At 39.8% G+C, this 16835-nt stretch overlaps 1 protein-coding gene across 7 annotated transcripts in view; it reads left to right on the top strand.

Moving 5' to 3' along the window:
- The window catches only part of TLE4 (TLE family member 4, transcriptional corepressor), a 142309-nt gene that overhangs the window by 30180 nt on the left and 95294 nt on the right, over window positions 1-16835 (top strand). For 4 of the 7 annotated variants that reach the window (XM_055309727.1, XM_055309726.1, XM_055309722.1 and 1 more), the window contains exon 5: window positions 5530-5592. The exons of the other annotated variants lie outside the window; for them this stretch is intronic. In XM_055309727.1, the coding sequence (XP_055165702.1) occupies window positions 5530-5592 (63 nt within the window). The remainder of the gene's footprint in view (window positions 1-5529; window positions 5593-16835) is intronic. 7 annotated transcript variants of the gene reach the window in all.

Raw genomic sequence — 16835 nt, 5'->3', positions numbered from 1 at the left:
AAAAGGCACTTTTTTCTAATCATGGCAAAAATGCTTCAGTAAAACACAGCTTTACTTTGGTGACAGTTTGGAATAGTTTCATGAAATGTAGGTACCATGATACTCTTCAGGAAAGGCATTGCCCTGTGTATTCTTGCACTAGCACCTGTATATCTCGTTAGAACAAACAAATCGTGTACTTTAGTATATGCAATAAACTGAATTGCATACTAGGTACTTTATAGCATACTTTGCACTCAGTAAATTAGCGTAGATTTGAGTTCAGAACACAAAGCAGATTGACATTGCCTTGAGGTATTACTGCCTGTAGAATCATTGCTTTAGTTCAACTCCCTAGGGGAGGCAGGGTTTGGATGGGGACTAAAAATTGGTAGAATATTGGCACTTTCATATCATTCAAGACTAATTGAGTACTAGATAGTACCTGTTGCTAGAGGAAGTGGGATGATGAGAGCTTTTTAATTTTTTTTTAAAGATTTTATTTATTCATGAGAGACAGAGAGAGGGAGAGAGATAGAGGCGGAGACACAGGCGGAGGGGGAGCAGGCTCCATGCAGGGAGCCCTACGTGGGACTCATCCCTGATCTCCAGGATAACGCCCTGGACTGAAGGCAGCTCTAAACCGCTAGCCCCCAAGGCTGCCCGATGAGAGCTTTTAAAAGTCTTAATACTTGTAAAAAAAAAAAAAAAAAAAAAAAGTCTTATTAGTTTGTATCAGTCCTTTACGGAAGCTGATAGATGTTTTATTAAATTGATTCTCACAATGTTATTGCTTCATTTATTGCTTTATTAAGCAATATAAAATATTTTGTGCAAAATCAGTACCTGAACTAAAATGAAACGTAGGCCTCTGGTTTACCAGCTTGTCAGCAGTGCTGACAGTACCTTTGATCTAAATCTGTATGCCTTATTCCAATTTTGCTTTTTTTTAATAGAAAAATTAGTTTTTCCATTATAATTTTACATATTCTTATCTCTTTTGTAAAGTTGAAATTGATGACAGGATAAAAAATGAGTTTTCAGAGAAATAATACTACTTTTTTCCTTCGGTTTAGCCTGGATTTTTAGTAAGTCGGAAAGAATTTCTCATTAGTCCTCTGAGTTTTTAATCTAGGGACAAGCAAGATCGGTTCCAGAATTTAATTTAGGCCATTTCTTAGAAAATTTGGAACAGATCAATGAACAAATGAAGAGAATTTATTTTCTGTTTGAAATAAAAAATTACAATCTTTGATGGCCTAAGAAGTAAAAGAAGGGTGAAGGAGAGGGTTGCAGGATTTATTTGTACTTCAAAAAAGATTTCAGATAGCATAAGAAGAAATTTCTCTTCACTTTTTAAAAGTGTTTTATATAATTGGTGAGTGTATGTTCTTGGTAAACAATAAGATAGTCTCTTAAAAACATTTTTGGCAAAGAAACTGCTGTAGAAAGCAAATTAATTGTGAAATGTTATTCTTCAAGAATGTTTTTCTGAAACTAATTGTGTTTTGTTGTTGTTTTCTGGTTGGCTGCTAAAATGGTTTCCTAATAATGTTTTGTTATTCTGTTTTATTTCAACCATACTGTGTAGTAGTGTTGCTCCTATTTTGATGAGAGACTAAAACTCCCAAGAAATGTTTTTTAAACCAATAATTGCTTTTGATACATCTCTTTGATTACTAAAATAAAGTTATCTGTAATTTCTCTCAAGTTTATTATGTCATAAAAATAAAATTTGTTTAATTTTTTAAGGAAATCATATAGGCGGAAGTAATCTAAATAAAAATTAGATTTTTTTTATATTACAACTATTTGAGGGGATGTAATTTAATTCAAGTGTAGGCTTAACTAGTTTTTTTGTCTTAAATGACTAATGTAATTTGTTATAAGTGATAAAGAAAATACGTATTTGATATTGTGTTCTTCATTATTTGTTACTTTTTTAATCTAATGATTGAATTGTGGCATTCTTTTCAATGCATGATGTTGCTTTCCCGTGATGCAAGGTAGTTAATACATTTTCCACCAGTTCTTGAGTTGGAGTATGAAGAAAAAAAGGGATGAAAGCTTCTTCCTTCTGTTTTTTTCTGTTCCATTACCAACTGGTCATGCCACTAGGCCAGGCCGTCTCCATTTTGGAGGTAGTTAGCCTGTCAGCATTCACATGCCAAGTGTTGAGTGCACAACCAACGTGTTTTCATAGAATGCCTTTTTCTAAAATATTTGCCCAGTTTGTGTGTGTGTAGGGATGGTCATTTATTGGTTCTTTTTATTGGAGAGTGGCATAAGGTGGGAAATTACAGGAGGAGGAAATCGAGTGGTAATGAATTGAGGGTAGGAAAATATGTGTGAAACTTATTTTTAAATGACTGTCTTGACGGATAAAGGAAGACATAATAGAAGTATCAAAAATTGTTAATGGATTCGACAAACTGTGGCTGTAAAAACAAATTATTTTGTTATGTTTTGGCATGAACAGTTGTTCTTTTATTGGGAGTGTGAATGCTATTTTGGAACATCATGGGCATCTGAAGACAATAGTCTAGCAGTGTCCGCAAAACCTAGGAATCCCATGGTAACATCCAGCAGCCCTACCAGCAGAATTTCAGAATCTTGCCTGTGTAAATGGGCTGTGAATGTACTTGCTCAGGGATGCATGAGCCACATCACCTATAAATTTGATTGGAAGCTACAGCATTGGCATAGGCTGATGGATAGCAGATTAGAGCCCTGATTAACCATGTGATTCAAAGACTGGGAATATATTGTCTAAGCAAGATTCATCAGACGCAATCAGAATTTCAAGTGGTCAGATGAAATTCAAATGTGTATTGTGGCTTTTCCTCCCCTAGTGCTTTTACTCCTAGGTTGCCTTTTTTACCCCCGTCTCTTTCCCCAAAGCTGAAAAATACTTCTTTGATGAATCTGCTCCTTACCCTAAAGCTGTCTGTCTGTTATTCATCAAAAAGCAGGTCGCAGTTCAGTGAGCAGAAGAAAAGATTTTAATAGAAGCTGTGCCAAGGGCTGTAATGCATCATTTTAGGGCCCTAATTACATTACAATGACAAATATCAATGGTGACAACAGCAATAACCTACATCCTTTAATGGCTGTGCTGGAAAAGGAGTTTGGGCCCCACGCCATTAGATTAGACTCAGTTTCAAAACATAGGCCATTAGAAGTGTGTGTCCACAGTATTATTGGCTGATCACTGAAGCCCAGTGGAAAGGCCTGTAAATAAATGATGCCTCCCTAAAGCTGGGTCCTGTGGGACAAAAGAGGCAAAATTAGTTGACCATGGAAGCAGCAGTGTTTCCGAGGCAACTTTAGCTTTCAAAGTGAGGAATGACCTGCTTAATTTTATGAAATCACACACACACACACATCCTACCCCCCTGCCGCCAATTAGCCTGACCATGAAAAATCCATTGGCATGACAACTTAAAGAAATTAAGAAGTCTTTTAAACAAAAGAAGATCTATAAAGAAAAAGTTTGCAAGATCCTCCCCTTTTTTCTGTTATTGTGTGTTAATATACATGAATAAATAAATTGACTTGTTGACTTTTCGACATTTATTTTTAAGAAAATGCAGATCCCCTCCCCACCCCCCATAGTTGCTCAGACTTAAAATAGCCTAGGTCCAAAATTGAAGTAGCCAAATAAATACCTCTTGGTCTTTATTTTGCCTGATGAGTAAGTTTCCTTACAGTAGTTTTTATTGCCTAGATTATGTAGGCAAACTAAAGAACTCAGTTTTCTTATGTGCCCACACATTTTTAAACCCTCCTAGCAAGGGACTATTTTATTTATGTAAACAACATAATGAGGAAAATATGCTTGGCAGATGGTTCTAAGCATTAGAATCATCAGTTTGGTCTGCCCCAAAGTGTCTCATTATCTTTTATTCTCTCCCCCTCCACCTCTCCCTACAAAAAGCTTAACAACCAAATGCCTTTGAGATGCAGTGCTTTGGGTCTGGTGATTGCTACTCTATTTTCTCAGCTCACACTGGAATTTCACCCATAACCACTATGGTATGTCCGTCCAGGTGGAGAGTGGTTTGGTGATTCCCATTGCAGCTTTTCATGGTGGTTTAAGCATTCTTAAAGGATGGCTAAATGCTCCATGGGGCCAGTGCAGTAAATTAAATCAGGTCAGCACAGTTGGGGCCTTATTCATCGCCTGCGTTATTGGTGCTGGGTTTTTGTCCCTCCTGTTAGGAATGCAGACCAGGAGGGAAAGCTTAGGTTTGAAACTTCCTTTATGGTGAATTTGTGTTTTCTCTTAGCTGGCAAAGTTTTTAAGGTGTTGGCATTTAAAAGATTGCATAGCCGCAAAGTCAAAAGGGTTGCTGATGAAAGAAGGAAACCTAGATTGCACAAGGAGAATGTCGCTGTCATTCTGGTAATGACTTAGCAAGAAAAAGAGCATTTTTGTCCTCTTATAAAATGAGAAACTAACCCTGGATGGAATTTATTTTAAGAATGTCTCAGGAATAGTAATTGCTTTACATTTTCTGCCTCTCAACACTTCTTGCCTGTCCTTCACCCCATCCTATCATTTACAATCTAAGCTACTTTGCATGTATGTGTATAGAAAAACCATGCATTTTACATGTCCCACCCTGAAAGATATAAGGAGCCATCTGATAATACAAATTAAGATGAACATCAGCGAAGCTCTGGGTAGATTTTCAGAGAAAAGTTAGTGTGGTGGCATTTCTTTCTTTTTAAATTTTTTTAACTTAATTATAGCATCCTATTAGGCAATTTCTAGACTTAAAAAAATTATTAGAGAATAAACCATCTCTTATCTGGTTGCTGGGGCTTTGCACATGTGTGGTGTTCAAGAATAAGTTATGTTCCTAAGATTAGTTTCCATGCAAATACAGGTCCCTTTCCGCTAAGTACAGGAAAATTTTATGATGGTGGGACACATTTGGAAATTTTCAGGATTGAAGAATGTATTCTGTTCCCCTACAGTGTAGAACTAAGGATCTGAGTTAATCAACTTTTTTGGGGTTGGTTGGGTGCTATTCGTTTGGGAGATTGGGGGAGCAGGGGTGTGCCTCATAGATAATGTGGATTCCTATGAAGCAAAGGCCACAAATGTAGACTCCAATGAGTTACTAACTGAAAGAATTTGAGACGGAGGGAAGAACGTATCTTTACTATGAAAACTCCTGAAAACTTGAGGTTTTAGGAAAAACCACATTAGAATGAACAAGGGTCCTGTTGAAGGCTTTTGAAAACTGATTTCCAGTCATGAGAATTAAATTCCTTTTTATGTTGTCCTGGTGCTTGCAGGTTGACTTTTTAAGATGAATGCTGGTTAATCAATTGTGCTATTAATGTGGCACTGTTGTCACTGCCTCCTTTTAATGGGCTTGCTGATGAGAGTTTTCCTCTTCCTTAGGAAATACGCCAGCCAGAATATAAAGTGTGTTTTAATATCATCCTGTTAATATTTCGGGAATTTGTAACCAGCTGACTGTTCTCTTTATTGCTTTCCTTTCCTTTTTTTTTTTTTTTTTTTTTTTTTTTATGCAGGCAGAGATTGTCAAGAGGCTGAATGCTATCTGTGCACAAGTCATTCCTTTCCTGTCCCAAGAGGTAAGGCAGTTGGTTTGAGGTGCTGGGCTAGAAGGTGCCATTTTGGTGGTTTTGCAGAATAGGGATTGTAGAACTGACTCTTTAGCCTTGTCAGGCTCTTGGTGTTTGTATGGCACATTTCTAAGATACGGTGTTCACATTCCAACTTCTACACCTTATTAACATTCAGTGGAATCGAATTGTGTTCATATAACGGAACATTTTCTAATGTGTGAAGCAAAATTCAATTGTTTAAATATTTTGCTGTCCTTGGACAATGTAGTGTTGCTCAGAATGATGACTGTTTTCCACAATGGCATCTAATACGGTGGATTGAAATACTGCCAGAAGGGTTTGCTCTACACTTTTGTCACTGGACATTAAGAGTTGGCAGAAGACACCTCCATAGAAAGTGCTTTACATAGTTAACTACAAACTAATGTAACTTTTGGCTAGCTGCTTTAAAAAAGTTACTTACTACCTGATGAAGTCTTACCATTGTGCTTGCACTTGGAAAACGATATGCAGTAGGGACTCTGGACTCAGGCTCTGAGTACCACTGACTTTGCACGCACATTGCCGAGGCCTGTTGTGTAGTGCACCTGCTGCTGCTGCTTGCTCAGCAGCAGTGGAAGCGTGTGCTGTCCGCAGACACACTCATGTTGGAATGAGAAAGTGCATTTCTAGTGCGTGGTGGCTTCCTCGTGGCTTTTTCCCCTTCTTATGTTTGCTCGCTTGCTTTCGGTCACAAAATTTAGGTGAAAGCACTAGAAAGAGATAATTTTTGCTTCTGAATTACTGAATCCATCACTTGCTTAGGTAAGATCATCTATGAGAGGGTAAGAAGCTAACTAATGAAATGTTTGCATGTCTCAGCCATCGAGCATTGTGTCGTAGGCTAGAAGGCACTGAGTTACTTTCCTCCTCCCCTTCACTTCTTTAGGTGTGCCACGGCACTGCTCTCCAGGAGAGCTGTCCATCTGCCTGGCCCTCCCTAGGTATGTGCTGATGATGTTAGCCTGCAACGAGTATTTGAGCAGGGGTGTGCCTCGTAGATAGTGTGGATTCCTATGTGACTTCTTATTTGGTTTGAACTGAGTTAGACCTCGGTAACCATGGGTACCTTTCGTCAGATACATATCCCACTGAGGTGCTCATATTCACAAACCATGGACCTAAGTTAACATCCTGAGTTCAAATGGTCTTCTGGACCACAAATAACAATAGATGAGTTGTCTTTCTCCCCCTTTAGCTATGACCACAAAACCACTACTCGCTATATCCCCATTTGCCTATTTCTGCTCAGGATTTGCTTGTGACTAGATTGGGCAGAGTGATGAGGGAGAGTAGAAAGGCCTGTTTGCATTTTTAGGAAGCCTGGCCAATCCAGACCAGTGTGTGTTTCTTCTTAGTTGAAGCAGCTCTGCTTTATGGGGATAGAGGCTTGGGAAGAATGTGCGCATAACCCGCAGGGCTGTAACCATGCTGAGGTGTTACACCCCAAGGTAGATGGAGGAATTTGAACTATAACCAGGTATTTGCAGGCATAGACCCCTGTCTATAGTCACTGGTGTAGCTTAAAGCTCCCGTGGCATTTTTGCAGGATCTGTGGGGTTATATGCAGAAGTGGAAAGAGGTCTTGGGGGTGTTGGTAGAGCTGATTTACAGATTGGTTGTTTTCCCACCTGAGTTACATTGTTTGTATGAGCAAGCCCAGTAGGAAGAGAATGTGTAATAGTCCTGGTGCCGAACAAGACTGGACTGGAATGAATTAGCTAAGGAAGTTGTACCCCGCACAGTAAGGCCACGGGGAAATGCTCTTTTCTCTGCCTGAGGCTAGGAAGAGAGCCTGTGATCTTATCCCTTACTGTTTATTCCTTCAGTACATTTGTTGGCATTTTAGTTGAAATCCTTGATTTGTGTGTAATGAATGACCTGTGTCGTGGTTTTCTAAATGCTAATTCTGTATATATCTTTTCTTCTGCTTACTTTGGATCTAATTGGCTCTTCTTTTTTTCAATTTTTTAATGTGTGTGTGTCTATCTTTTAATGAGTGGGCCATAGACATGTTTGTTCCTGTCCAATCCAGGCCTCTCTGATGTTTTGTCTGAGCATTGCCCACCTCGTTTCATCTTCTGGGCATTCTGTGAGCATCAGACTCTTCGCTTCTATCCTGAGGCCAGATGGACCGTAATCTGGAGGGAGGGGAGGAGGCAGGTTATTAGAGGAAGATGAATTCTATTTCCTGTCTCTTCAGAGGCATGGAAAATCACTCTTGCATGGCTGCTAGCGTCACTCGGTGCCAGGACTGAAGGCTCTTAATCTGATCTTTTAACACCGGCTCTGTGTGTGACAGTCTCACTGCCAAAACGGCAGCTGTGGCATTAGAATTTATTTTAAAATGTTTTATTTAAAAATTAAATGATTGTATTTAGAAAAAAGAAAAACATTCCCTGAAGACTGGTACATAAGATATAGGATAGTGGTGGGAGGGATTTTTTTGGGAGGGATTTTTTTGAATTCACATGCTTTGAGAGGTCCGTTGTTAATTTAGTCCCCGTGTGCTTATTAATGACCTGCTTAATGCTGCTTGGGGGTAGTATACCACATTTTCTAAAATTTAAAAAATATACTGAGTGAAAATTATTAAATAAATTTATTTTGAACTGCCAGGGTTTTTTTTTTTTTAAAGAAATAAGTTGTATAATTGTAGTTCAGAAGCATTTGAAGTGTGACTATATATTGCCGGAAACAATCATAGGAAAAAATATATTCCTGGTAGATTTCTCAAAAACATTTTTTAGAGTTATAGCCAATTTATATTTTAATGATGTGCTTGTTGCACTCCTATATGACTACTTCCAAAGTCCCAGGCATTAGACAAACATAACTGCCAACTTTTGTCATTAAAGTGAGTATCACATAGTTTTGTTTCGTTTAGAGAGAGAGAGAAAGCAAGCGCGCGCACGCGAGCTTGCCGCATTGGCACAAGTAGAAGAGGGAGGGGCGGAAGGAGAGGGGGAGAGAGAATCTTAAGCAGGCTCCACAGTCTGTATGGTGCCTGATGCAGGGCTCCATCTCACGACTGAGATCATGACCTGAAATCATGAGTCCAACGCTTAACCAACTGAGCCACCCAGGCATCCCTCACATATAGTTCTAAAACTTTTATAGGATCTCTAATACCAGAATTTAAAGAAACCTCATGAGTGAGTCCTCACCTGTCTAAGCTGTTTTTTTCTTCCACTTTCTTTTGGCTTTTAGGAATGGGTAAAACTGATCTATATTTGTTGCCCTCAGATTTCTTCTTTAAGGCAAATCTTAATGTATCAATCAAATCTCCTGCTTTGGGTCTCCTTTGCAGGGGAGGAGCTATAAATAATCAACTCCCCATTGGCAGTTCCATAAGCAAGAAATGCCAGAATAATGACAGTTGGATCTGGGTCAAGCCCTGGCCTCCCTGCTACAAATAACATGGCTTACTTTAGCCAAGTAAAGCTGGGTGACATTTTAGCAAGTGGTTCGTCTCTGTAAGCCTCAGTTTCCTCATCTGTACATTAGTTATAGCATGGGATGCATACAGTTACTTTGAGGATCACTTGGGATTATACATGTGCAGTGTAGCACACAGTAAGCTCCTCTTGATATAAGTAGGGGTAGTGGTTGCTGCAGCAGTAGCCACAACGCTCTTGAGTTTCTTTTTTGAGAAGACCTGAGACCAGTCCTCCCCACCCTTTTTAGTCCTTGCCTTTGGAAGAATGAATTGGTTATCTTCCTCTCCTATGTCCTTCTTATAGAGGAAAAAAGTGTAAATTAAAACTGAAGTCAGGGCTGTGAATCCGCTAAAAATCTCAGTGAGGCATATTAGGTAGCCCCAAGGGTGATTCTCTTCTAGCTCCAAAAATTAATTTTCCAGTTTAGCAAACACCTGTCTCTCCCCAGCCAAAAAGCAAATCTCCAAATGGTGACAGCACTTCAAGGTGTTCAACCTGTAGAGCTCACCTCAGAAGGAGCAGCAGTTCTAGATGTGGTCTCTGTTTTGCCCATGAAGCTATCTAGAAAAACAAACTTCTTTTTTGAGTTATTTAAGTGGAAGCAGAACTGCTTTACGGTTGGTGGAGGAGCGCTATAGACTTGTCCTCTTACAACCAAGGCAAGTGATGGCGGAGCCCCCTGCTTTGGGGCCTGGGCTTACCAGTCAGTAGCTGTTTTTTCATTGCATGTGAAAATACTGATTTAGTAAATGAAATAAAGAATTTAAATGCTTCTTTTGACTGCATTTAACAATAGTTCTCTGGTCATTCGAAATTTTAGGTTGTAAAAGGGAAATTAAGAGTGAAATTTCTAAACCTTTTATTTTTATTCTTGATTTTACATAGAGAAAAGAGAGTATTCCAACTTGAATATTTTCTGGTGCACATTTAATTTTAACTCAAAACTTGGTTTTCATTACCCTGTTAACCTAGCTAATGAGTAGAACCAAATAGTTTTCCTCTAGAATTTTGTAGATTTATTTGGATATTCTCCATTGTATTTAAATAGTAGAGAAGAATACACAAGTAGATAATGGTGATAATGTGTGTTTATTTATAAATTCCACTTCCATTCCAAGAGTAGCTATGATACCTGACTTTCTATTTTGGGCATATCATAAATTTGGTCCTTTTAATTTGATGGAAGACAAACTCCTTCTGTGATATGATTGTATCTTAAATGCTGTATTTTTGGTACCTGGGTTAATATGGAACTGAATTGCTCTGAACCACATTTCGCATGTTTAGAATAATTGTAAAGTGGAAGTTGAAAAATGTGATCAGTCACTTTCATATTGTGCCTGAGGGAGGAAATGAACAAAATACAGTGGTTACATGCACTGGTGGCAGTGTTCTCGCCTCATAATGGCACCAGGTTAACTCGTCTTATTGCTTGTTAACTTTGTAAGGAACCAATGGCTTGTGATAACATGGTTTGATGTAGGTGAGCTTGGCTGAAATCACCAGAGATCCCCTGATAAGGATGCAGTGACACCCGTAAGACCATCTTCAGAGATTGTTCATTAAATGCCAGCAGCCTTCACAGGACACGTCTGCACTCCAGTCAGGGCCATTTTGTCAGTGCTGGTAATGTGTTATGACAGTGCTGTATATATAAGGAATGTCCTAGAATGACTAATACACCTACCTTGGGGCTTTAATGGATTTTGTCCATTTTCTGATTCTCACATTGGACAACCTTTCATTTAAAATCTGTTTTTTTTCTTGCAATACTGAATGAGGCACCAGGGAGCATAATTCTGTCCCACATTCATGGTTTGGCCAATTGACTTGATCTGTGTGATGTGCATTTTGGTGACAGTTGCAGATTTGGTGAGATCCTTATGGTGGCATTATGGCCTCCTTGCCCTCAGCAAGTAGATGATTCGCAGGAGGGAGAACATCTCTGCAGATTTCAATATAGGCTTTCAGAGGCAGCAGTGCCAACCCTTATGTGTCAAAAAATTAAAGTGCGTTTGAGAAACTGTATTTTTTCTTTGACTTTCTGTTAGGTGGCGACTGTATTATTACTGGAGCTAAGCTTTGAAATACTTTGATGAAGTAGAGCTTGTGATATCTAAAATGGTAGCCATGGCCATTTGTGGCTATTTAAATTAAAATTAATCAAACTCAAATAAAATTGCAAATTAAATTTCTCAGTGACACATTAGCCCCATTTCAAGTGCTCAGTGCCCACCTGTATGTGGCTAGTGGTCGCCATATTGTCAGCAAAGATTTAGAACATTTCCAACACTGCAGAAAGTTCTGTTGGAAAGCACGGACTTGAGAGCTTATTGGATAGATCAGGCAAGAATGCTCTGTCCTCGTGGGTGAAAACAGAAGAAGGTGAGGCTCAGTGGTCAGTAGGAAAAAGCTTCAGGCAGCACTTCCCAAGCTTTAATCCCAAGTTCCACAGCCAAAATTGTTTGGAAAACCCTGCAAACATATTCAGTCTCTGAGATTTGAAGCTCAGAGAAGACCTGCCATTTACCAGATGTTAGCCAAATTAAGCCCAGTGGGGTTTTTTTGTTTTGTTTTTGTTTTGTTTTGTTTTAAGTGATACCTAATTTCCTGTGGGACTGACCATTTCTTGGGATACTGTTAGGAAAGGCTGATTTGAATTTAAAGCTTATTTGTACCAGTACCCCTGGTAGAATTGCTAAAAAACGCTCAGTAGGATTTTACCCTGACTCACTGGGCATGGAGTGACACTTTCACTCAGATTTGACCTGCTTAGCCATCCCTAGAATATTCTGTCTTGCCACCTAGAGCATGACCAAGGAGTGGCCAGAGGATGAGTGGCATAGAGCCAGTGGCCTGTGGATTGTTTAACCTGAAATTGAGAAAGTAAAAACAAACATGCCATATTCATGTATTGAAGTGGGTGCCAGTGGGGAAGAACGTAGAGGCAAGCCTGGGTCTAGTGGGAAGAAGTTATGAGAGGTAGATTTCTAACTAGTATTAGAGCCATTATCCCCACATAGAAAAAGTTTGTTATGAGGTAGTGAGTTCCCTTCCAGAAGATATGATCAAGCAGAGACTGACGGACTACTTGGGTAGGGTGTGACAGAGGAAACTTATCTGCTGGATATAATAATGGCTTTTGCAACACTACCATCCCAATCCACTCAGCCAGGGCAGCATTTAGAAATCTGTAGTAGGGGGATCCCTGGGTGGCGCAGTGGTTTGGCGCCTGCCTTTGGCCCGGGGCACGATCCTGGAGACCCGGGATCGAGTCCCACGTCGGGCTCCCGGTGCATGGAGCCTGCTTCTCCCTCTGCCTGTGTCTCTGCCTCTCTCTCTCTCTCTCTCTCTCTCTCTCTCTCTCTCTCTCTGTATGACTATCGTAAATTAAAAAAAAAATCTGTAGTAGGCTTTTGGAAAGGTAGAGAGTCTTTTGTTGGTCAGTTTGTTACAGTGCTTGGGCACTACTACCATTGGGGTCTCGTGATTTCTAGAGGCCTTTACCAGTTCTGAGCGAGTGGCTTTTTATGTACATGTGGATCATGAGTTCTGTGAGCAGGAAGGGCAGTTGGTCCAAATTCAAGTTTATCTTTCACCCTAGAGTATTGCATTAGCCTTCTACCTGTCCTCCCTCCTGTTGGTCCACCTTCCTATCATCCAGCTTCTTTAGTATTCTTACCATCCTAGGTCTTATCTTACTAAAATGCAGAACTGATAGCACTCAGCTGCTTTCAAATTTTTGACCAAAAAAAAAAAAATGCCTTACCAGGGGGCACCTGGGTGGCGCAGTCAGTTTAGCACCTGACTCTTGATTTCAGCTTGGGTTGTAAGATCAAGTCCCTCATCAGACTCCACGCTAAGCACGAGTCTGCCTGAGATTGTCCCTCTCCCTCTGCTCCTCCTGCTCATGTGCGCGTGCTCGCTCTCTCTCTTTCTCTCTCTCCCCTCTTTCTCAGTCAAATTTTTTTTTCTTTCTTTCTTTTTTTTTTTTAATGTCTTACCAGGATAAAGTCCCAAGTTTTCATGTCTTGCAAAGCCTGTCAGCATTTGGCCTCCTCCTGCCTTACAGATTTCACTTCCACTAGTACATGGTTCTATGGAGTGTGCCCTGGCTGTACCCACAGGACTTCAGGCACTTGCCTATGTTGTCCTTTTTGTGAATATTTCGTCCCCTTTAAAGTTTTTGCATGTGTGTCTTGTCATGCCTAAGGAGGCTTTTAATCCGACCTTGTTCCATCTCTCACAGCTTTTCCCCTTCCCCTATTCTTCTCCTGCAGCTATACACGTTTGTTCTCTTCCTTGACAGACAAGCTCCTTTCCTCCAGGGACCTTGCCCAAGCTTTTCTCTCTGCCTGGCATTTTCTCCTTGCTTCATCCACAGAACTCTTGGACATCCTTCATGTCTCCATTGGGCCGGCTTCCAGAGGGAATGTTCCCTCAGCCCCCAGATTCCATGAGGTGTCTCCCCCATAAGTGATTGCATGGCAGCTTGTAATTTTCTCCATAAAATTATCCTCCGGTTGTAATTACTGAGCCTTTGAACCTCGTGAGGAGGATTATTCATTCACTGAGTGTCTTGTTCATGAGTCCGTCTTAGTTCTCGCCCCAGTTGCCTGGCGCGCACAGTAGGTTCTTAATATGTAACTGAATGAATGAATAAGAAAACAAAACCTTTCCTGATAGTCCAGGAAGTATGCTGGGCACTCCTTCCTAGAACCTCCCTAGCATTTTATATCCTGCTTTCCTGTAGAGTGTATGATGCTCTGTGTCTGGGAGTTCTCTGAGGAGTAGTGGGGCCATTATTCCAAGCGCTTGCTTTCTCATTTCACAGGTCAGGAATGTTAATGTTGTTCGTTTATAGAAATCCTACTTCATTTTCCTACCTCTGCCTTTAACTCCCCACTACCCCTTTACAAACCCCTATCAATGAGGGAGGTAAGGGAAGGGGAGGTGGGTATTACAGAAAAATTCTAAGTTGTAACGTAGGGGTTTTTTCTTTTCATTGGAAGTACTATGTCTGTTGCCATGCCCTAAAGTATTGACACAGCAGGTATGGTCATTGTCATCTCTTCCCCAAAACATACATTAAATACCTGTTGTACAACGTGTTGTGGTTTGTTAACGGTCTGTTTCTTAGCAGGCTTTGTTGGACTGATGACTTCTGTTGTTTCAGTCTCTTTCTTGTTGAGAACGTTATTCTCGAGACTTTTCCTAAACAAATGCAACAAATTTTATGATGAAAGTAGGCAAGTGATTTACTGTATATAATTTTACTTTAGTGGCATTTCCCCCTTCATCCATTATTGTAGTCCTTAAATCACAGTATTTAATTGATACAACTTACATATCATAAAATTCATTTAAGTGTGGAATTCAGTGATATTTAATAAATTTACAGAGTTGTGCAACCATAATCATATTACAGGTTTTTATTTTAAGGATTTTTTTTAAATTATAACTCACGGTATTTTAAAGAATAAATTATTGGGCTTTTTTTTTTTTTTTCCCCTCTTCCAAATCCCAGTTAGAGGCCCTCTCTCCCACCTAAGGCTTATTGATGATAATCTTAGTACATTTTATTTGGTGGTACTGGTAGAAAAAGTTCCAGCGGAAGCCCCCTATATGAGGGAGCAGCTTGAGTAATAAGGGGCTATAGGATTGTTGCTTTCTGCAGATTGGGTCTAGAGTGGCTGTCACCACATGTGGTGAGGTGGCAGAGGGGAGAAACAGGAAGTGGGAGAGGAAATGAGATGCAGGGTGGAGTGGGAGGAGAGGAACAGATGGGGAAGGGGAAGAAAAAGGGAAGAGATGGCAGACGCAATGGGAAAACCATCAGGGTTCTAAGGAGATGTGAAAAACTTGCTGTATTTTCTGAGTCAGCTTATTTGTTAAAATTGGAAATGGGAAAAAAATGCCACCTTTGGGTCAGTTAATGAGTATTTTGGGTTCTTCCTCCAGTGTTCCTTTTTCTCTTTAGTGATCGTTTGCTCCTTCTTTCCTGAGATGTGCTGCTTACAGTGTTACGATGTGGCTGAGTGAGCAATGTCTGGGTGTTTCTGGTGCCTTCAGAGCACACTGGGAGGAGGCATTCTTTGCCTTAGGGAGCTTCTGTTCAAAAGGTCCTTAAACAGCAGATGATTCACAGTTGTAAGCAGAAATAGGGAAGTAAAATCCTGAACTACAGGTAGAGTTCAGATGTGGTATTAGCCTATGGCCACTGCCAGGAGAGGAAACGAAGGAGCTGAATCATGACTTCTATTGTCATTTTAGCTTTTTAGCAAGAGTTTCTATAGGAACATCAGATGTCAGTGTTCTGGTTCACTGCTGTGTTTCTGGTTTCTCAGTAAATGCACTTGATTTTAATGCTGAGCCAGAAAGAGATCCCCACTGCCCTAAGGCGTCTTTGCCCATCATGGCAGTTGGAGTCCAGTTTATGAGGCAAGAGTTGAACAATCTTCATGGCAGAAAGGCCCTAGGTAGGTGTATTTTCTGCATATCTGTCTTACGGAACTATTCTTTGAATGCTTAATGTAAAGTAGATGATATTTCACTAACACAGTATGTAATATTTCAGTAACATACAGAAATTGGACACGGTAAGAGCTTAAGAAGGCCTTTGTTGAATGAATGGATGCATGAGTGGAATGAATCATACGATTGTTGGATGTGTGTTCATGTGGTCCTTAGGCTTTCAGTTTCTTGAAGTTTTGAGCAGCCATGGCTGAATGTTGGAAAGTAAAAGGTGGAAAATCTCATTAACAGTTTCTGTCCATATACTCACTTTGAGTAGTAGAAAAATCCCAGAGTCATCCTTACATGTTGTCTTTTTCTCCGCTGTCCAAGTACTGTCCCTTTTCACTACTTGGACAGTGAAATTGCTTTAAATCTAAACATGAACTGTGTGCTAGTAGGTTAGCATCCTGGCTAGGGTAGCTTTAAGGAGAAATTGCTGTTACTGGTCATTTTTATTGAGCATGCCTCTCTGTTCCTTCTAGTGTCTTTATAAATCTTTAGGACTTTGACTTGCTTCAAACACAGAAGGAAATAAGTTATTTCACTTTGGCAAATATTTTATTAAAAAGTAAGGGAATGGAGGGAGATTGCTAGATATCTAGACTTTGGGATTGTTTCTTAAGCCCTTGTTTTGAAAACTCTTAAAATTAAAAAAAAATCAAAGGTATCTAGTTTAATATCTAGAGTTTATTAGAAGCTTAAAATGGAGTGATCTATTTGATGTTTTTCTTTACATTGGATTAGAGGCACAAAATACACATTTCTATTAGGATATCATGGGTGAAAATACCACATGTGGATAACTAAAGCAGTTTTCTTTTCCATCCTCCACATCCCCCACCAACCCTACACATCCGGGAGGTGGAAATATTGGTCACCCCAGTTAATCACAGTAACTGTGTGTATTTGAAAGTTTTGTAGTTTAGTACTACGTAGCTCAAGGGGGAATTTCATATCTAATTGATGGCTTAGCTTTTTGTGTGTATTAAGCAATATGCTAGCTAAAGTTTCATATTCACTTCAAATCAGTGGAGAAAGCTACATTTCTCAACTAGGATTAGTCAAAACAAGATTTTTCCTAGCCACACAGAGGAGTACCTGTCTCATAGTACAGTCTTTTTGGCTCTTCATGCACCAAACCTAGTTGAAAAAAAGTCCGAAGGAGACCTTATTTTAGACCAATTTCGAGGGTGTAGAAACTAGAATGTTCAAGTGTATTTAGTTGAGAATAATATTTATATTTTGGGAGTACTT

Source organism: Nyctereutes procyonoides, unplaced genomic scaffold, assembly GCF_905146905.1.
Source record: "Nyctereutes procyonoides isolate TBG_1078 unplaced genomic scaffold, NYPRO_anot_genome, whole genome shotgun sequence".
Classification (NCBI taxonomy): Eukaryota; Metazoa; Chordata; class Mammalia; order Carnivora; family Canidae; genus Nyctereutes; species Nyctereutes procyonoides.
The sequence above is the reverse complement of the archived record's forward strand: the minus strand, read 5'-3'. Positions and strand labels throughout refer to the sequence as shown.